We start from the raw sequence: 15928 nt of genomic DNA, 5'->3' as shown, positions 1-15928 counted from the left end.
TCGAGCAACAAGCACCCTGGGGGCAGGGTGCAATTATTCACTCTGAGCCTTCACAGTCGAAAATGATTCAGACTGATTGAATTTGATATGTGAAATCGTGATGATACAGCAGCTAGTCTTCACAGATCAAATTAACCCCTCAGCAAGGGTCTTTAAAGAAAGACAACACAAGCCATTTTTATCACATTCTCCTTTCAAAATCACACATTTTCAACTATTGTTAAGTTAGTTGTATTCACCTGGGTTGTGAGTTCTCCTCGTACATGCGTTCTTTGCCCTCCTTAAACAAGCTGATGGTCTGCTTGGTCTTCTTGGTTAAGTTCTCCATGAAGACCCGGAAGTACTCGTTGTCCCCCAAGGTCTCCATTTTGCCCTCGTAGCGAGACAAGATGGTGCGCAGGTGCTGGTAGGTGTCTGGCAGCAGGTCCAGGATGTAAGGGGGGCTGTTCTTCAGAGCCAATTTGGGGTTTTGGCACAGGCGCACCACCTGCAGAAAGGGAGGATGTGAGGGGGAAGACAAGATTCAGTTAGACACAAGTCGTTTAAAGGAGTAAGGTAGATGAGGGAAATGTTAGACAGACTGTTAGAAAGAGGGTGTAAACAAGAGGTTAAACTACAAGGGTTGGTAAAGAAATCTCCACTATGCATTTTCATTCTGTACATCAGAAAAGACATTATTCAAAGAGCATCACATAGCTCCTTTCTGTATTAGAGCACCTATCTACAGAATATTGTAAGAGAGCCCAGATAGAAGACATGCAAAATGGAAATGCCAACAAAGTCAAAGGCTGTGAGAAAGGCCCTCAAATGTCCTGAAAGACTCATGCTTGGGGCTTTCAGTGTGTCAAATCTCTGATGTCTGATACATGAGTACCATGAATTGATTCCCTGTAGAGTTGTTTGATTTCTGTCACACTACTTCCGCTTTTAGTTATGCAAAAAAGATGAAGGTGGAAAAGGAGAAATGCATATCTTCCATTAGCAGACAGTTTTCTGATCATATGTCTTTTTGTAGATATGCAGAGCAATGCTTGCACCTTATTATTCGACTACCATGTCGATAATCATGGGTCACAACAGTTTGATTCTTGATTCTGATTCTGTAGGTTTAAAGAAAGTGTTCATATGTTAACACTTCCGCCTTTCAATCTGCACACCCTACACCACTTCTGCCTCAAAGTCTCTTTGCTCAACATTTGAGCATGATTGCCATGCAAATTTGAACAGCTGAAGCCCTGACTATTATAATGTAGATACAAGCTTAAACAACAATGACACACCAAAAAATAAAAGTAACTTAAAAAAAAATTGTATAGAAGACTATAAAGAAAATAAAAAACCTTCAAAGGTCAAACAGCTCGATTAACATCAGTCATTGATAATACACAGTGTGGATTGATTAATTAATGGGTAAGCAGAGAGATTCATTTTTTCTTTTAGACAGCTTATTACTCATGAAAATGAAGACCTCCCCTTTCGATGGTCAGTCTACGTGTTTAATCACCAGACTGCATGAATACATGAATGTTACATCCTCAGTAATGTTCAACCATCCTCACTCATCTCACTGTACTGCTGCGCGGCATCTGAGTCACTTGGTTGACTATTACAAGACACACTGGCGGGCAGCCTAGAACACTGACATTTAGCTATGTATGACTGCTTTCATATTTAGCTCTGCATTAAATGCTAACATTCATGCATGATCGCAGAGACACACAACTATACATCCATTCAAAGATTCAGGGACTGATGTCCTTATTTGAACCTGCAATGATTAAAAGCAAGGCTTTCAGCTTCGAAGAACAATTGCGTATCAACAGGAACCAGCTCATTCTTTTGAAAACCAGGCCTGATTATTGGCTACTATCATTTGTGATTGTTAGAAAGATATATGGCAGGAATAGCATTACAAGAATGTCAGTTTGAATTTCCCTGCCCCTTCTTGGAAGCTATCGATTTGTCATTATGAGAAAACAAGACGTCAACAACATCTTGTGCTCAATCGTCTTATAAGTGATTTAGGCCCGGGACTACTAAGATTTATAAATTGTCATTAATAAACAATAGAAATATTTTACCACACATTAATATCTTATATTTGGTTATTATTATTATTATTATTATTCAGAGTGTTCCCTTTCCTTCTAGACTTAGCTCATCTCATTAATCTAAAGGCCCATATGAGCCAAGCTACATATAATGAGTGGGATTCATATTGTAATTACTTTATAATATACTATACGACCGAATTGCTGGGTTAAGTACTACAACATCCAATATGGATGTTTTAAAACTCAGGAAAGGGAACTTCCACAATAGACTTTATTAAGATCAGTCATGAGGATTATCCATATTTAGTTCAGCATTAGATTGACCAGATAAAACTAGCAAAGCCAAGATGATTCCATCTATTTCAATCATTTCAATAACCAGCAGAGATGCAACTGAAAGAGGAAGAACAGATTAAATACTTAACAGTATGTAGCACTCAATAAGAATACTTTTCTTTCTTTTTTTCTAGTCTGTGTATTTTGGATACTTTTCAAGTAAAAGATAATAGGACTTGAGTGCCATTACCTACACTGTGCCCTTATTCCTCTGAAACTCTCATTAGGCCTCCAGAAAACAGAAGGTCTACATTGGTTATGTCTGAGACCAGATAAGACTGTTGCCAAGGTGAAGTCAACATTATCATCTACTACACAAACACTTAACTAACATAACTAATCCAAACTCACTTTCATGCACGTACAAGGCCACATCAACTGATGTAGTCTATCAAGGCTACTGTCTTGAAGTAAATTGTTGACTGCCTGCAAGCAAAACTGCATTACACATTCTTCTTTTTTCTCTTCTGGGTTAATCTACACCTGGCATAGACCTGGTATATTTTGTATATCAAGTTAAGTTGTTTAAAGGTTAACCAGCTCGGGGAAAGGTGGCCCATTGGTGTAAGAGGTGCAGCTCTAAACAGACTATGTTTGTGTTTCCTTGGTACTGGAGAGTTGAGAAATTGTTATTTGAAGAAAATGATTTGCCTCTATCTATCACATTAAAGACAAAGGAGTATGTTTTTTCTAAATTTCACCAAAAGTTTGGATTTCAAAATATGGATAATGTTTTTAACACAAAAGTCTAATAAACTGTGTTTGGTCTCTACATTCAAGAAAGCCTTAACTATAGGATTAAACTCATGTTTAATACACATAATTGACCACTGTCTTATTACACTTCTTCAAGCACAACAATGTACTACCCAAAAGAGAACATCATTGTGGTCTACCAGACCTTAATGTGATGGTTAAACAAAAAAAAAAAGTGTATTATTTCAACTTCTATAAATATATGGAACGCTCCAAATGTGTGTCACAAAGCTCTACTATGCCACAAATGTTATATCACAATATGCATCTTATCTTTGAGTAACATATGACCTGAAAATGACTGGTGGATATCCTTTTGGTCAAAGCCAAACGTATTATTACCAATATGTACTTGTACGGCTTTCTTCATCTCTACTAACTAGCCTTAAGCATATAGCAATGCAAATGCAGAGATTGCAATACAACAACTAATGGTTAAACTTGTAATGCTGTAAAAAGTTTCATATAGGCTTAAAATTAATGAAGAAGCTAAATGAACAACACATTTTGATCCTGGCATCACAGATGAAGTGTTTAACTCAAAAGCAACACAACGATTAAATAGTTAAAGACTGTTATAACTTTTAGTACCGTGTGTAGAAGACTCTATAAAGAACTATGCCCTATGCTTTTGATACAACTAAATCCTATGGAGGAGGGGTTTTCAGAGAGTGACTGAATTATTATTCTGCAGGTGTTGATCTACGATATATGCTCGGCTGTGGTTTTCCTTCAGACCAAGCTCAATGTTATTTCCGCTGCTATTTTTAACAATCTGGTAGAGTAAAAATACTTTTGGTCTCATAGCCTTTTCAAAAGATAAAATACTGATATTTTTTCACATAACTTATGTTGCCCTCAACTCTTTCACTGGGTTTGATTTTTGGTGTTATATGGTTAATTATCCCCATACATATTTTAAAAACAGCAAAAGCTGCCTGTGCAGGTAGTTCAACTGATGTAAGGTTAGCTGTCCAGTTATCAAAAATAAACTGGAATGTGGTTTATTTATTGTAGCTTTGTAAAAGGACCTGGTCTCTTAACATCAGAGCTCTAAACTACGGCCTCAAAGAGGAAGAGGGAACACAAAAGAGTGTCTTGTCTTCCTATTCACTCTTATATCGCTGTGTGAATCTCACAGGAAACTGGGGGTCAAACTGCTACAGACTTTTTTTTCCGAGAAGTTAACTGTGAAACGAGTCTCCTCTTTGAAAGAGTATAATTGGCCTAGTTAAATGGACACATTTACTTTCCTATTTCTCAGTTCTTTGTTACAGTTTCTAAAGGCTGACAGTTGCAAACATTTCAGCAACAGTTTAAGTTACACGAACACAGTTTCTGTGATAGCAGACCCTGTCATTTCAGCCCACTGTGATAAATGAGCTAAATTCAATTCCTCCAGGCAAACTCTTCCGTGTATGTTAATGTATAAGATACACCGTATCATTATTGAAACTTGGCCAAACATGATATGAAACAACGTGATTTACCACAGATTGGCACAGCAGTAGCAAACAGATGTGCTAAAGAAACCCTTGTTCTGTCTGTGGGCTAACGTTAATGTTAAACTGCCTTAAAAAAAGTATCTTTGTTTTACTCTAGTGTGAGGTAGCCTGGCACATATGGTATACATGAATACAGTTTAAGTTAGAAAATTAGCTAACACTGTCTTCTCTCAGCTGACTAGGTAACATGAACGTTAGCAACGCCAGACCTGCACCAGGCGAACATTAGCTAGCTTATCGCTAGTTAGCTGCGGTTAGCTAGCATCACTAGCCATCAAATGGGCTAGCTAACGTTAAAGGCTAGTTAACGTTGACCATTAACTTACCTTGTCCATTAGTTTCCAGCATTTCTCCACCGTCTTTTTGTCTACGGCCCCGGGCTGGTGATGGGAGTGGAGGTGGTGATGGTGGGGCTGGAAGGCATCCTTCATCAATCCGATGAGCCCCCCTCCTTTCTTCAGGTTCCCTGCCATGTTTGGGCTCGGGTAGGGTCGGCCAGAGCGGCAGAAAGGCGAGGCAGGGCAAGGGTCAGAGGGACCGGACCGTGGAGTCAGCTGGACCGGGCTATGGTGAATCGACACCCCCCGACGAGGACAGCGCCCGAGAGGCGAATCCGAGCCAGGGTCCGACGGGGGGTATAGGGAGGGAGGGATGACTATTTAATAAAGGCTCCCATCAGTAACCCTAGCATCAGTTTGTCAGATAAATGTCCCGATTATGGCTCAAAGAGTCACTCACACCCTGTGCTCTGTGCTGCAGCTAGCTGCTCGGTCTCTGCAGGGACCCACGCAGGCTAATTAGCAGAGCACCAGACCTGACTCTGTTCAGCCTCAGCTGGAGGACAATGGCACCGTTTCTCTGCCCAGAAGACTTCTCGACTGGAGTGTGTCCTCTCCTCTTGACAGCCCCCGATGTCGTTCCCCCGATGTCGTTCCCCTTTTGTTGTCAGCAGCAGAAGCAGATATTTTCGCCTGTACCGTGTCTTGACGGGAAGTTCAGTGGCTGTATGACACTGTCAGCCCTCCCCTGCGGGCTGACGACAGAGAGCACTCACCGATGCCTGAAGGGAGGAAGTTGCGCTTGAAACTGCGAAATCTTCACGGACATACACTAGAACAGGGGTGAATAAATAATTGTGTGAATCAAACATGTCCCAGTGTTTTTTGTTTCCTCCCGTGACGTGTATGTGCGGCCCTGTTCCTTTCCTGTACGTCCCCTTCCGTTCGCCCCCCTCTAAACCCAAACTCCACGCCTTCCCTGTGCGCGTTCACGAGCCATGAATGTAGTCGGATGCGCGCCTCTGCCTGTGTTGCATTCATAAAACGTAAAAGGGATGCAGTCCTGAATTCCCCCCGTGGTCACCCTTAACAACAAAGGACGCTTTGACTTGTCTCACCAAAAGTAAGGATCCAATTACAAGCCCTGTGTGAATGAGCTCAAAATGCATCGGTGCCCCAGTCAAGTTTGATTGGCTGTTATTAAAGTCAACCGACTATCAATCAAACTGGACATAGTGCCATGGCAACTCACTCAGCAACCAGTGCCAAGCAACAGAGACTCATCCCTGTGTACAGTTAGTGTATATGTTATGTTCTTAAAGGTCCAAACACACGCTGCCTCACAGCATGCAAGTTTGCCTCCAATTAAAAAACTAAAAAAGACCACACAGGATAATCGAGGAGAAAAGTGATTTTGCTCATGTGTTTGCTTGTAGTAAGGTCAAACCAACTATAGCCCAATAATATATATTTTTAATTAATTTTTTCTGTATAATAGGCTACGTCAAGGGGAAAACGTATCTTGCGTAATACCAAAGATGCGAATTCCATACTCTCACTTTGTTGTTTTAAATATACCATCTTCAAAACCTGCAACTCATCATTAGTTGACATCATCAAATCATTTGTAGATTTATTTTCATTTAATCGATTTCAGACAATGGGAGTGTTTTTTCAGAGCCCAGTCCAAAATTAAAAGATAGTGAATTCACAAGAGGAAAACTGAAAATCCTCTCCACTGAATGCAGCAGATTTGAGCCGTTTGCTTAATACACGACTTGATCAATGAATCAATGATGAATTATCTTCTGACAAATATATCTACATTCACTCAGTTTAGTAGTCATCTTACAGGCACTGACTGATATTTCCATTTTGCGAGGCCCAGAATTTCATTAGAGAAAAATAATGATTTTCTAAACTATATTCATTAGATGGTGTAATTATTCCTTACTTTCAGTAGCTTCACTTTGTATAAGGTTTCTAATGGTGGTTGTAAGTGCAGCATGTAAGTAGTCTTGTGCCTTGTGTTAGCATGATTTTGAGGCAGGCTACCTGTTCTTTAGAAACTTGACATTTAGATGTTATCCATTCTATTTCTAAACTAAATGTAAGGGAAATATTATTTTTTCTTATTAATTTTCTATACAATACATGGCTTTTTTAATGATCAATTAAAAGGCTTTTTTTTTTATTCGTTTATTTGGTAGGGACATTGCACATTAATGAACACTTAAAACAATAAATGTGCCAAGCGTAAATATGCCGGATTTAGCTTTGATCTACAGTATAGGCTACTTTCCATCCGCAGTCCCTCATATTTGTTGATTCTGTGATTATAATCAGGTAATTTGGTCAAGTCAAGGAACCATCTGTCTGCATCAGGGCTTTACTTGATAATATTGTGTGGACAAAACGTATATATACTTTACTTTTTATTTTAAAGGTCACCATATTATGCAAAATCCACTTTTTCATGTATTTTATACATACATGTGTCCCCTCTGTGTAAAGAGATTCTCAAAGTTTCAGGAAAAAAGATTAGCACACTTTTTGTCCTGATCCATTTACTGTATATAAAAACCTGTCTGAAAATGAGCTGATCAGATTTTGGCCACTTTATGATGTCATAACGATTTTCTGGCTTGTTTAACCATTAGCCAATAACCAACCAAGGTATGCCCCCCCCCCCCCTTATCACCTGAATCTCCTCTTAGAGCACCATTGTGTTCTTTTTAACCAAATATCTCGCAGAGGGGCGTTGGGAGTGACACCTTATTTTCATCTAAAGTAAAAGACAGAGAATCAGCCCTTTTAAAACAGGGCTGAAACAGAGGGGATTATGGCATACTACAATGCAACTGTTTGGTATTTCGAGCCAAACACTTCAGAGACATGTTTTGTATATATCTGAGACCTATAATATACTGATAAAAAACAGTATAATTGGGGACCTTTAAGAGTTTGAATGCAGGACCTTTGCTCTGGATAAGGGAGCAGGAAGTGTAATGATCTGAATACATGACCCACCAGTGTCTTGTCTACCACCCTCTACATCTCTTAACCGCTAAATGGATATTTGAGCATGTTTCACTAAAAAAGCTATTGTTTAGTTCGGTAAAATATGGAAAAATAACTGAAATATGAGTATTTTGTTTCTCTAAAATAAATTGACCACTAGTGTGTACATTCATGCATTTATGTGTGTGATTACCACAGCCCTACAGTGTGAGTCTAAAGGGCCAGTGTAAGAGAATTGATATGAGGAGCACAGAGACATGTAGCAGAACCTGCAGCACAAGAGACAGGACCCCAGGGACGTCCACTCTGGTACTGCACATACTGTACGGGGCATGAATCAACAATTAGCCACTTTTTTAATAACATGAGATAAGGTGTGATTCATTTGGGAGTGAGGATAATGGGCTTGTTAGCCAAGGTAAGGGCAATATTGAGGAACAAATGTCTAATTAACCGGGTAAGGTGATTGCTGCATTAGCCTTACAATGTGATACAATGAGTCAGACATCTTTGATACAAGTATTATTCTAGACCTCAGTTGCCAGTTAAACATTGACACAGAGCTGACCAGGGTGAGAAGGAGGGCAGCTGAAGGAAGTAATTGTAATGACTATACTTGAATAAATCAAGACATTAACAGTTAGTTATCATCTCAAAAGTGATGGTCATGGAATGCCTGTATGCATTTGTTTGCCTGGTGATATGTCAGGAGGAAATAGGAAAAGACAAAAGGGAGTGTGAGCAGGTCACCAAAGATAGAACATCTTCAATCCTATGTGTGCTTTCAGGGCACAGCAGGGGTTAATCAAGTTCTTCTTCTTGAGCTCCTTTAGAAGGGAAAGCCTGTGTCAAACAAAGAGATACTTATTGTACCAAGCATAATGAACAATGTTCCACCACGAAGCTGAAGAAGCACCCTTCTTTTTACAACCAGGGTCTTAGTAATAGCTCTGTCTGAAATACCTTAAGGTTAACATAACATTGTACCCAATACAATTACTTTACCAATAAACAGACAGCACAATGCTGGACACAGATTTATCCAACCCTCCATAGACCAGACACCGCTCAGAAGCAGGTATTTGGCCACATAAGAAAAGGGAGACAATCTCTAAAATGTTTTGTGACTTTCTTGTCTTACAATGCCACAGAATATCTCTCTGCAGACCTATACACATTGCTGTTTGCTTTACAAAGCAATGTGAGAAGGTATTTGGCTAGCAGAAATGACATATCAGTAAAATGGGAAGTCATATCAAAATAGTGCACAGGAAGTTACATTCTGGTTGATTTTGAGTCAAATTTGGTCCATCCGGACTGTTGTAGAGCTGCTTAAAGAAGCGCGCACATTCTCGATTTAAAATACTGCCTTAAAGTGTTATTCTAACCCGTAGGTACATTATATAACATCAGACGGACAATAAGTGAAATAGCAGAATTCTTCCTTTATTGACATTTTACAGGTACTGGCTAAGCACAGTCAATTTCGGCACATTTTCTGCAGCTGATCCTCAAAGATAAGTGGATAACCTGGAGCCCTCTAAGAGTGCTCAGCCTGTGATTATACAAACTAGGATTTGAATATGCAATTATCATTCTTTCTCTCTTTCCCACAATGAGACTGAATCGAATTATGCCTCTTCTCCATCAGCCCCAATCAGTTAAAGGTAGTGCAGACGGAAAGGAATATCAGGTTAGAAAAGGGAGTGACTTAAAGGGAACATTTGGGATGATAAAAGAAAACCCCTCACTAAAAATACAAGGAACTCTCTCTCTAAATGTTACTTAAATGTACTGCACATTTAAAAAAACAAATGTAAGCAGCTGTTCTTCTCTGTGAGACACATCTGCCAATTAGACTTGATCAGATTGTTGTATCTGTTTGGTTCAATTGAAAGTGACATGTCCTATGCATCAGCATCAATCTGCAATTCACGATTTAGTATTCCTAACACTGGGTTGGATGTTCTTATGATATAATATTTTACCATCAGACTACAAAACAGGCTGAGAAATATATGCATGCATTCAGGAGCCTAACGTGTCTGTAATACTGTGTGATGACCACTAGATGTAGCAAATGTCTGTTTATAGTCGAGGAGGCGGTACCAAGATTAATTTAAACACCCAGACGTTTTTTGAGAATTTATGTGTAGATACATGGTACAGGTATTTATGTTTTACATATGCTTATGCTTATATATTTTTTTTATGTCAATATAAGTAAGTGACGACTATACTTACATGGTATGAAATTAATGATACCAAGTGAGAGTACACTATACAAACACATAAAGAATAACATGATCTTTCAATAGTGTTAAGAAACTATGGGAATGTGGGTATCATTTGTTGTATTGTATGCTGGATCCATGGGCCAGAGGCCAAATATGGACAGGCAACAGAGCATAAGTGAACCTCACCACACAAAGTCACACAGTATTCTCCAAAATGCCAAACTGTATTAGACTGCAATGTTTTCTTCCAAACCCCACGAAAAAACTGAAATCCTCAGAAAATAAAGCACAAAAAGTTAAGTTCAACATTAGGTAGACCACAAAACCAAAGTGAGGCAGAATAACAGTTACTGTATGCAGGAATTATGACTTAGCTGCTCAGCATCGATACAACCAGACTTCTCCCGCGGGGAGCCAGATAAACAGATTTTCTTCCAAGGCTGTCGTTTGCGTCATTTTTTTAATGGCACAGGGCAGTTTTGTTAGCCTCTCAACTGTGTGGTAACGAATAATTGACTCTAGGATGAAGAGAATTCTGTACTCTAACGACCAATTAAGACAAAAACTCAAAAGGCCTTTATCTGGAACCAAATATTTTCTCCTAAAACCACAAGTTGTTGTTGTCCTAAGGGAGTTTGTGTTTCTGTTATTTAGAGTTTAATGGGGTACTGCAGTCGCCCAAGTGCTAAATATGAGATAAGAATAGCGCACCTGTTATTGGGGGAGTTTAATTTGCAGTATGTCTTTAATGAATATTCCCCTTGTGAAAAAGAAATTGAAAAAAATACCCAGTGATGAAAAAACTATTCCGAATTTTCTTAATTGAAAGTATTAATAGGCCTACAAGTCAGAGCTCTACATTTAAATCGAGTTGAGTACAGCAGTATGTTCAGTCAAAATTAAGTATCAAAAGTAAAAGTACTTGTTCTGCAGGAAAATACACCCTGTGACTGGTGTAATATTATATGTTACTTTAGTATGTTAAAACGGATGCATCAATGTTCAAGTAGCATTTGTACGAGAAGACAGATATTGTAATCCAGTGCTTTCCATTATGGGAGGGTTGCCCTCAAAAGGGCCACAAGACGATTAATGGGGTGAAACAAATGTAAGACCAAGTTCGGCTGTTCCCTTTATTTACCTTTTCTCTTATTATTTATTTGAATGAAACTCTCTGAGAGGTTAGAAAGGAAAGTGTGTTTATATACATCTGAAATGTCACAAGGGACCCAAAGTAAAAAAAAATGGTTTAGGCTTTTACAAGTACGTGGATGAGCTTGTCCATGTTTTCATGTTAAACATGAATCAGAAAAGTAGTCACTTTAGCTTTTAAATAAATGTATACAAAAGTATCATATTTCACTCTGAAAAGTAGTGTAGAATAAAGTAGCATTCAATTGTACTCAAGCACATTGAGTAAATGCCTTTTGGTACTTTCCATGCCAAGTAGAAGTCGTATTAAGTAAATGCCTAAGGTGTGTATACCCTTTATCTACATGTTTACCAACTGATCATTAATCATGTGCATCATCAAAACTCTGTGATTAATGATGTGCTTCCAATCTGAACCCTGCTAATGTTTTCCTGCTGTTGTCGATGCATTTCAGGCAGATGGTTCTTTATAAAGAATTAGAGTCATTATGAGAATGACGGATGTCTTTGGACACTTGAGTCTCCGGAACCTTAATCCAAGGTCAACAAAGTATTTCAGTGCAGACACTCACATAACAGCATTCATGCAGCTTTGTCATGCAGGACCCAAGTGATCGATAAAAGGTTGTCGCTTTCATTTTTCTGATGAATACCTTACAATGAGTGCCGGCTGCCCCACTTCCACTTGAATTTGACTCGGCTGTCCACTGCGTCTGTTCAGCTCTTGGGATACAACAACATAACCTCCAACTGATGAGTCACACGGTCATTTCACATGGCCAGTGCAAGAGAGACCCCATACAAGTATACTCACACACATTAAAATACACCTAAACACACACACACACACACACACACACACACACACACACACACACACACACACACACACACACACACACACACACACACACACACACACACACACACACACACACACACACACACACACACACACACACACACACACACACACACACACACACACACACACTAGGTAATCAATGCTTCCCATCTGTGGGCCATCAATCAAGGCAGGAATGAATAGTGAGGAACGAAACACAAAATAAACGAAGCTTCATTTTATTTCTCTGAAAGACAAACAATGCCAAGATGTTTCGGTTGGTCAATATGTTTAACAACAGCTGTCAGTGTACAAAAGGTTGTATAACAGCCCGGTCAGCATCTCACCTTGATCTCTGAATCCCTTTTGTTATTTAGCACAAAACAACAACAAGCCTTTCACAATAATGGCCAGCAAATCAATAGCAAAGCTCTCACTTAAAAATGTTCACCAGTTTAAATAGATAGTTTCCTTTGTCAGTCTATTACGTCCTTCTGTTAGTATCCAGTGCGCATTGGTGGCTGCTATGGGGCATATGTATACATGTATACTGTTAACCTTGGGAAATCTTTGAGGAGCATCAATAAGTTGTTGTAAGAAATGTGATGACAAGATTTGAAAATTGTTATTGGAAAGCAATACAAGTATGCTGAATGCCGAGTTATAGACACAACTATTCCACATTTCTAAACATCCAAGGTTTTCATGTTTTGGTTTCATAGAGCTAGAATGTAGGCTTAAGAAAATATGTATGATCTTTTAACAGAAAGTCAAGGAAAACTTTGATTTGAACAGAAAAGGGCCAATAAGAAAGTCACTCTTCAAGTGTATAAGATGTGATCTGCTAGCGCGACAAACTGCATAAGACTCAGTACAATTTAATTCCCAAATCCTTGCAGAATTACAACCAACAAGGAAATTGATATTAATCTGTGCTACAACTGGTTAAGGTTGAAGAGGGAAGTAGATTTCCAAACACCCCTGGAGGCACTCCATGCTCATCATGAGCTTCATAAATCCAACAGGCAGTGGTGGGAAGAGATGCACTGAATTTATGGAGCCGGAGCAGAAGGAAAAGCATGAGCATGAAGAAATAAACTTGACACATAAGTGACATACAGGTGGCGGTGAGTGTTTATGTGCGTGTGTCACTCCTGTAAGAGTTATGTGGCACTTTGTGTGCTCAGGATATGCACTGTGACATGCAGGTTGGTGACGCACTGCAAAAACGTGTCATCTGTAATGCCGCAGTGGAAAGATTGCGAGACAGGTTCTCAGAGAGGAGATGAGAGGAGATAGAGGCAGCCGGAATTAATTAAACTGTAAATCAGTTGCAGTTTGTTGTGTGCGTTTACTGACTTTCCCTTGGAGAGAGAAATAAACCTGAAAATTAGAGTGATGAATGGACTGCGGGTAAACGTATAAAGCACATAAGTGCGTTGTTAAACCCATTAGCCTTCGTTAGACTTCCTACCCACACAAATCCTCAGCTGTTCAAGGTATCCACAAGTGGGCAGACATTATCTCAGTTATGGGAGATAAACGAGAGGTAAATGCATGAACTCCTTCTGGTTCACTTAACATCGTCATGTTTACTCAGATAGAAACCCATACATCCACAAACTGCTTCCCTGCATGCGCATTATGTCACAACAAACTAAGTGCACTGTCTGAATATTTCTTCTGGTGGAATAATAAGTGAACCCAGACCCTGTTTAGCATTGCAGATCTAAATAGCTCAGAAGGTCAAATACATCAGAGTAAAAGCAGAACCCCACAAAACGGAAGGTTGTTTTAAGAAATGTCTTTATAATGGAATAAAAATGTCAACATAACAAAATAAAGGATATAAAATACAGCAGCCAAACCCTGCCAGTTTGCTCTGTGATGCTAAGGTCACCAAGTGTTTCAGTGGGACCTGTTTTAATTCTTACTCAACCGCTCTCCAGGCCTTCAAGGTAATTGGCAATCTCATTCCAACTACGCTTGATTTAGCACCCCTGTAAATGTTTTTAGTGCTCAAGAAGTTAGCATCGGGTGAAGCGAGAGCTTTCTCATGAGTTTCTTAGTGACATTCAGCAAATGAATAGGAACTTTTTTTATAAAACTGGTAATGGAATGTGAGTTTTCTCTATATGCTTGGCAAATAAACTATAACAAGTTATTATACAATATAAAGAAAAATAGAAAGCTACCATTGGCTGTCTATGAAGACTTTCTGTATGTGTGTTCAAATGGCATTATGTTTCCCTATAACACAATAAACATGTAGGTCTGTCTCATTAACATAATCAACTTGTTACTGTGACAAAAAAACAACAACACATTGGACCATTACTGTGGAACATGTTGATCATACTGTATGTACAAACCATCTGTGGGGCATTAATCATTCATTAGTTGAAGATTAGGTACATTGGTACTATTGGTGCTTCAGCAGATGACACCATAATTCCTCTGTGACTCCCAGTCATTCTGTTCGGTGCCAAATTAAAGCAGATTCAGTGCAGTTTCAAACACTGATGTGTACACGTGGGAGTTAAGACACAATGCAGACCTGAATTAAAATGCCATCTGAAGTGCTGAAACACTTTCAGTAAATGATTGGACTGATATTGAAAAACGTGGGGGAGGGGAGGGGGGGTCTCTTGATTAGAAATTCCTCTCACTTGTGATTCCAGTCAGCCAATTGTTCAGAATCATTAATTCACAGAAAACTCTAAAGTTAGTACAATTGCGCTAAACTTCCTTCCAGCTCTGTCAGCAGTTGATCCAGCACAATTTCACATCTTCAGCTCCTAAAACTGCATACCAATCACGGCCCTCAATGCAAATGACAGAATGATTTTACAACACGGTGACAGTGATCACTCACATATGCGTCAGTTTGTGTATGCGTGAGATCTGAGATGTATGTTCTTAGGATGCAGCATAAACATCCACACATACAGTATGAACATCTGTATGTAGGTAGGATACTCATTAGGATTCATCATGTATCTTTGTTGTATAGGAATTAAAAAATGTTTCTCAAATATTTAAGTTATTTCTCCGGGAATAATAACTATTTCTGTTGGTAGAGAAATGGCAACCTGAGAGGGTGGGTTTATTTTCTAAAGCTTTTGGGACCATTTTCATTCATATATTCAACTTTCAGATTTATCTCAGAGGGGATAATGAACTATCTAAGTTCTATGGTTAGTCTAATCATTAATAATTCATTCTTTCATTCTTTTGTTTGATGGAACTTTGTAATAAGAACCTTGTAGGATTTAAGTTGGCTTCGTTATGTGTCGAAGATACATTTTTATTTTATTTTTTACTTTTATTGTCATTACATAGTAGGTACTAGTAACGAGACGGTTTCTCTGCATTTGACCCAACCTAGTGTTAGGAGCAGCGAGCTGCCATTATGTACGGCGCTTGGGGAGCAGTGTAGGGAACGGTGCCTTGCTCAGGGACACCTCGGTAGCACTTGGTCTTGCCGGGACTTGAACTGGTGACCTTCCAGTTGCCAAGCCAAGTCCCTATGGACTTTGCCACCACCAAATTGAAGAGGTGGTTTTGATTTACCCTGCTGGATTTGTGATTTATATTGATTTTATGACATGTCACAACAACGGGGTGTCAGCTATTGACACAACCGTGAAAAACAAAAACGAAAATACATGTTGAATGATCAATAAGTCGAACACTTGAATTTAACATCGACTCATTTTCAAGAGAGCATATGTCGAGAATTTCA

At 39.1% G+C, this 15928-nt stretch overlaps 1 protein-coding gene across 1 annotated transcript in view; it reads right to left on the bottom strand.

The window, feature by feature from the left end:
- cbl (Cbl proto-oncogene, E3 ubiquitin protein ligase) overlaps positions 1-5914 on the bottom strand; it is a 36245-nt gene extending 30331 nt beyond the window's left edge. Inside the window, exons 1-2 of the mRNA XM_079676600.1 lie at positions 4978-5914; positions 240-487 (exon numbers count right to left, since the gene is read on the bottom strand). Of these exons, the coding sequence (XP_079532726.1) occupies positions 240-487; positions 4978-5124 (395 nt within the window). The 5' untranslated portion in view covers positions 5125-5914. The remainder of the gene's footprint in view (positions 1-239; positions 488-4977) is intronic.
- Between the last annotated feature and the right edge of the window lie 10014 nt (positions 5915-15928).

This window comes from Notothenia rossii (assembly GCF_949606895.1).
Source record: "Notothenia rossii genome assembly, chromosome: 4".
In the NCBI taxonomy this organism is placed as follows: Eukaryota; Metazoa; Chordata; class Actinopteri; order Perciformes; family Nototheniidae; genus Notothenia; species Notothenia rossii.
The sequence above is the reverse complement of the archived record's forward strand: the minus strand, read 5'-3'. Positions and strand labels throughout refer to the sequence as shown.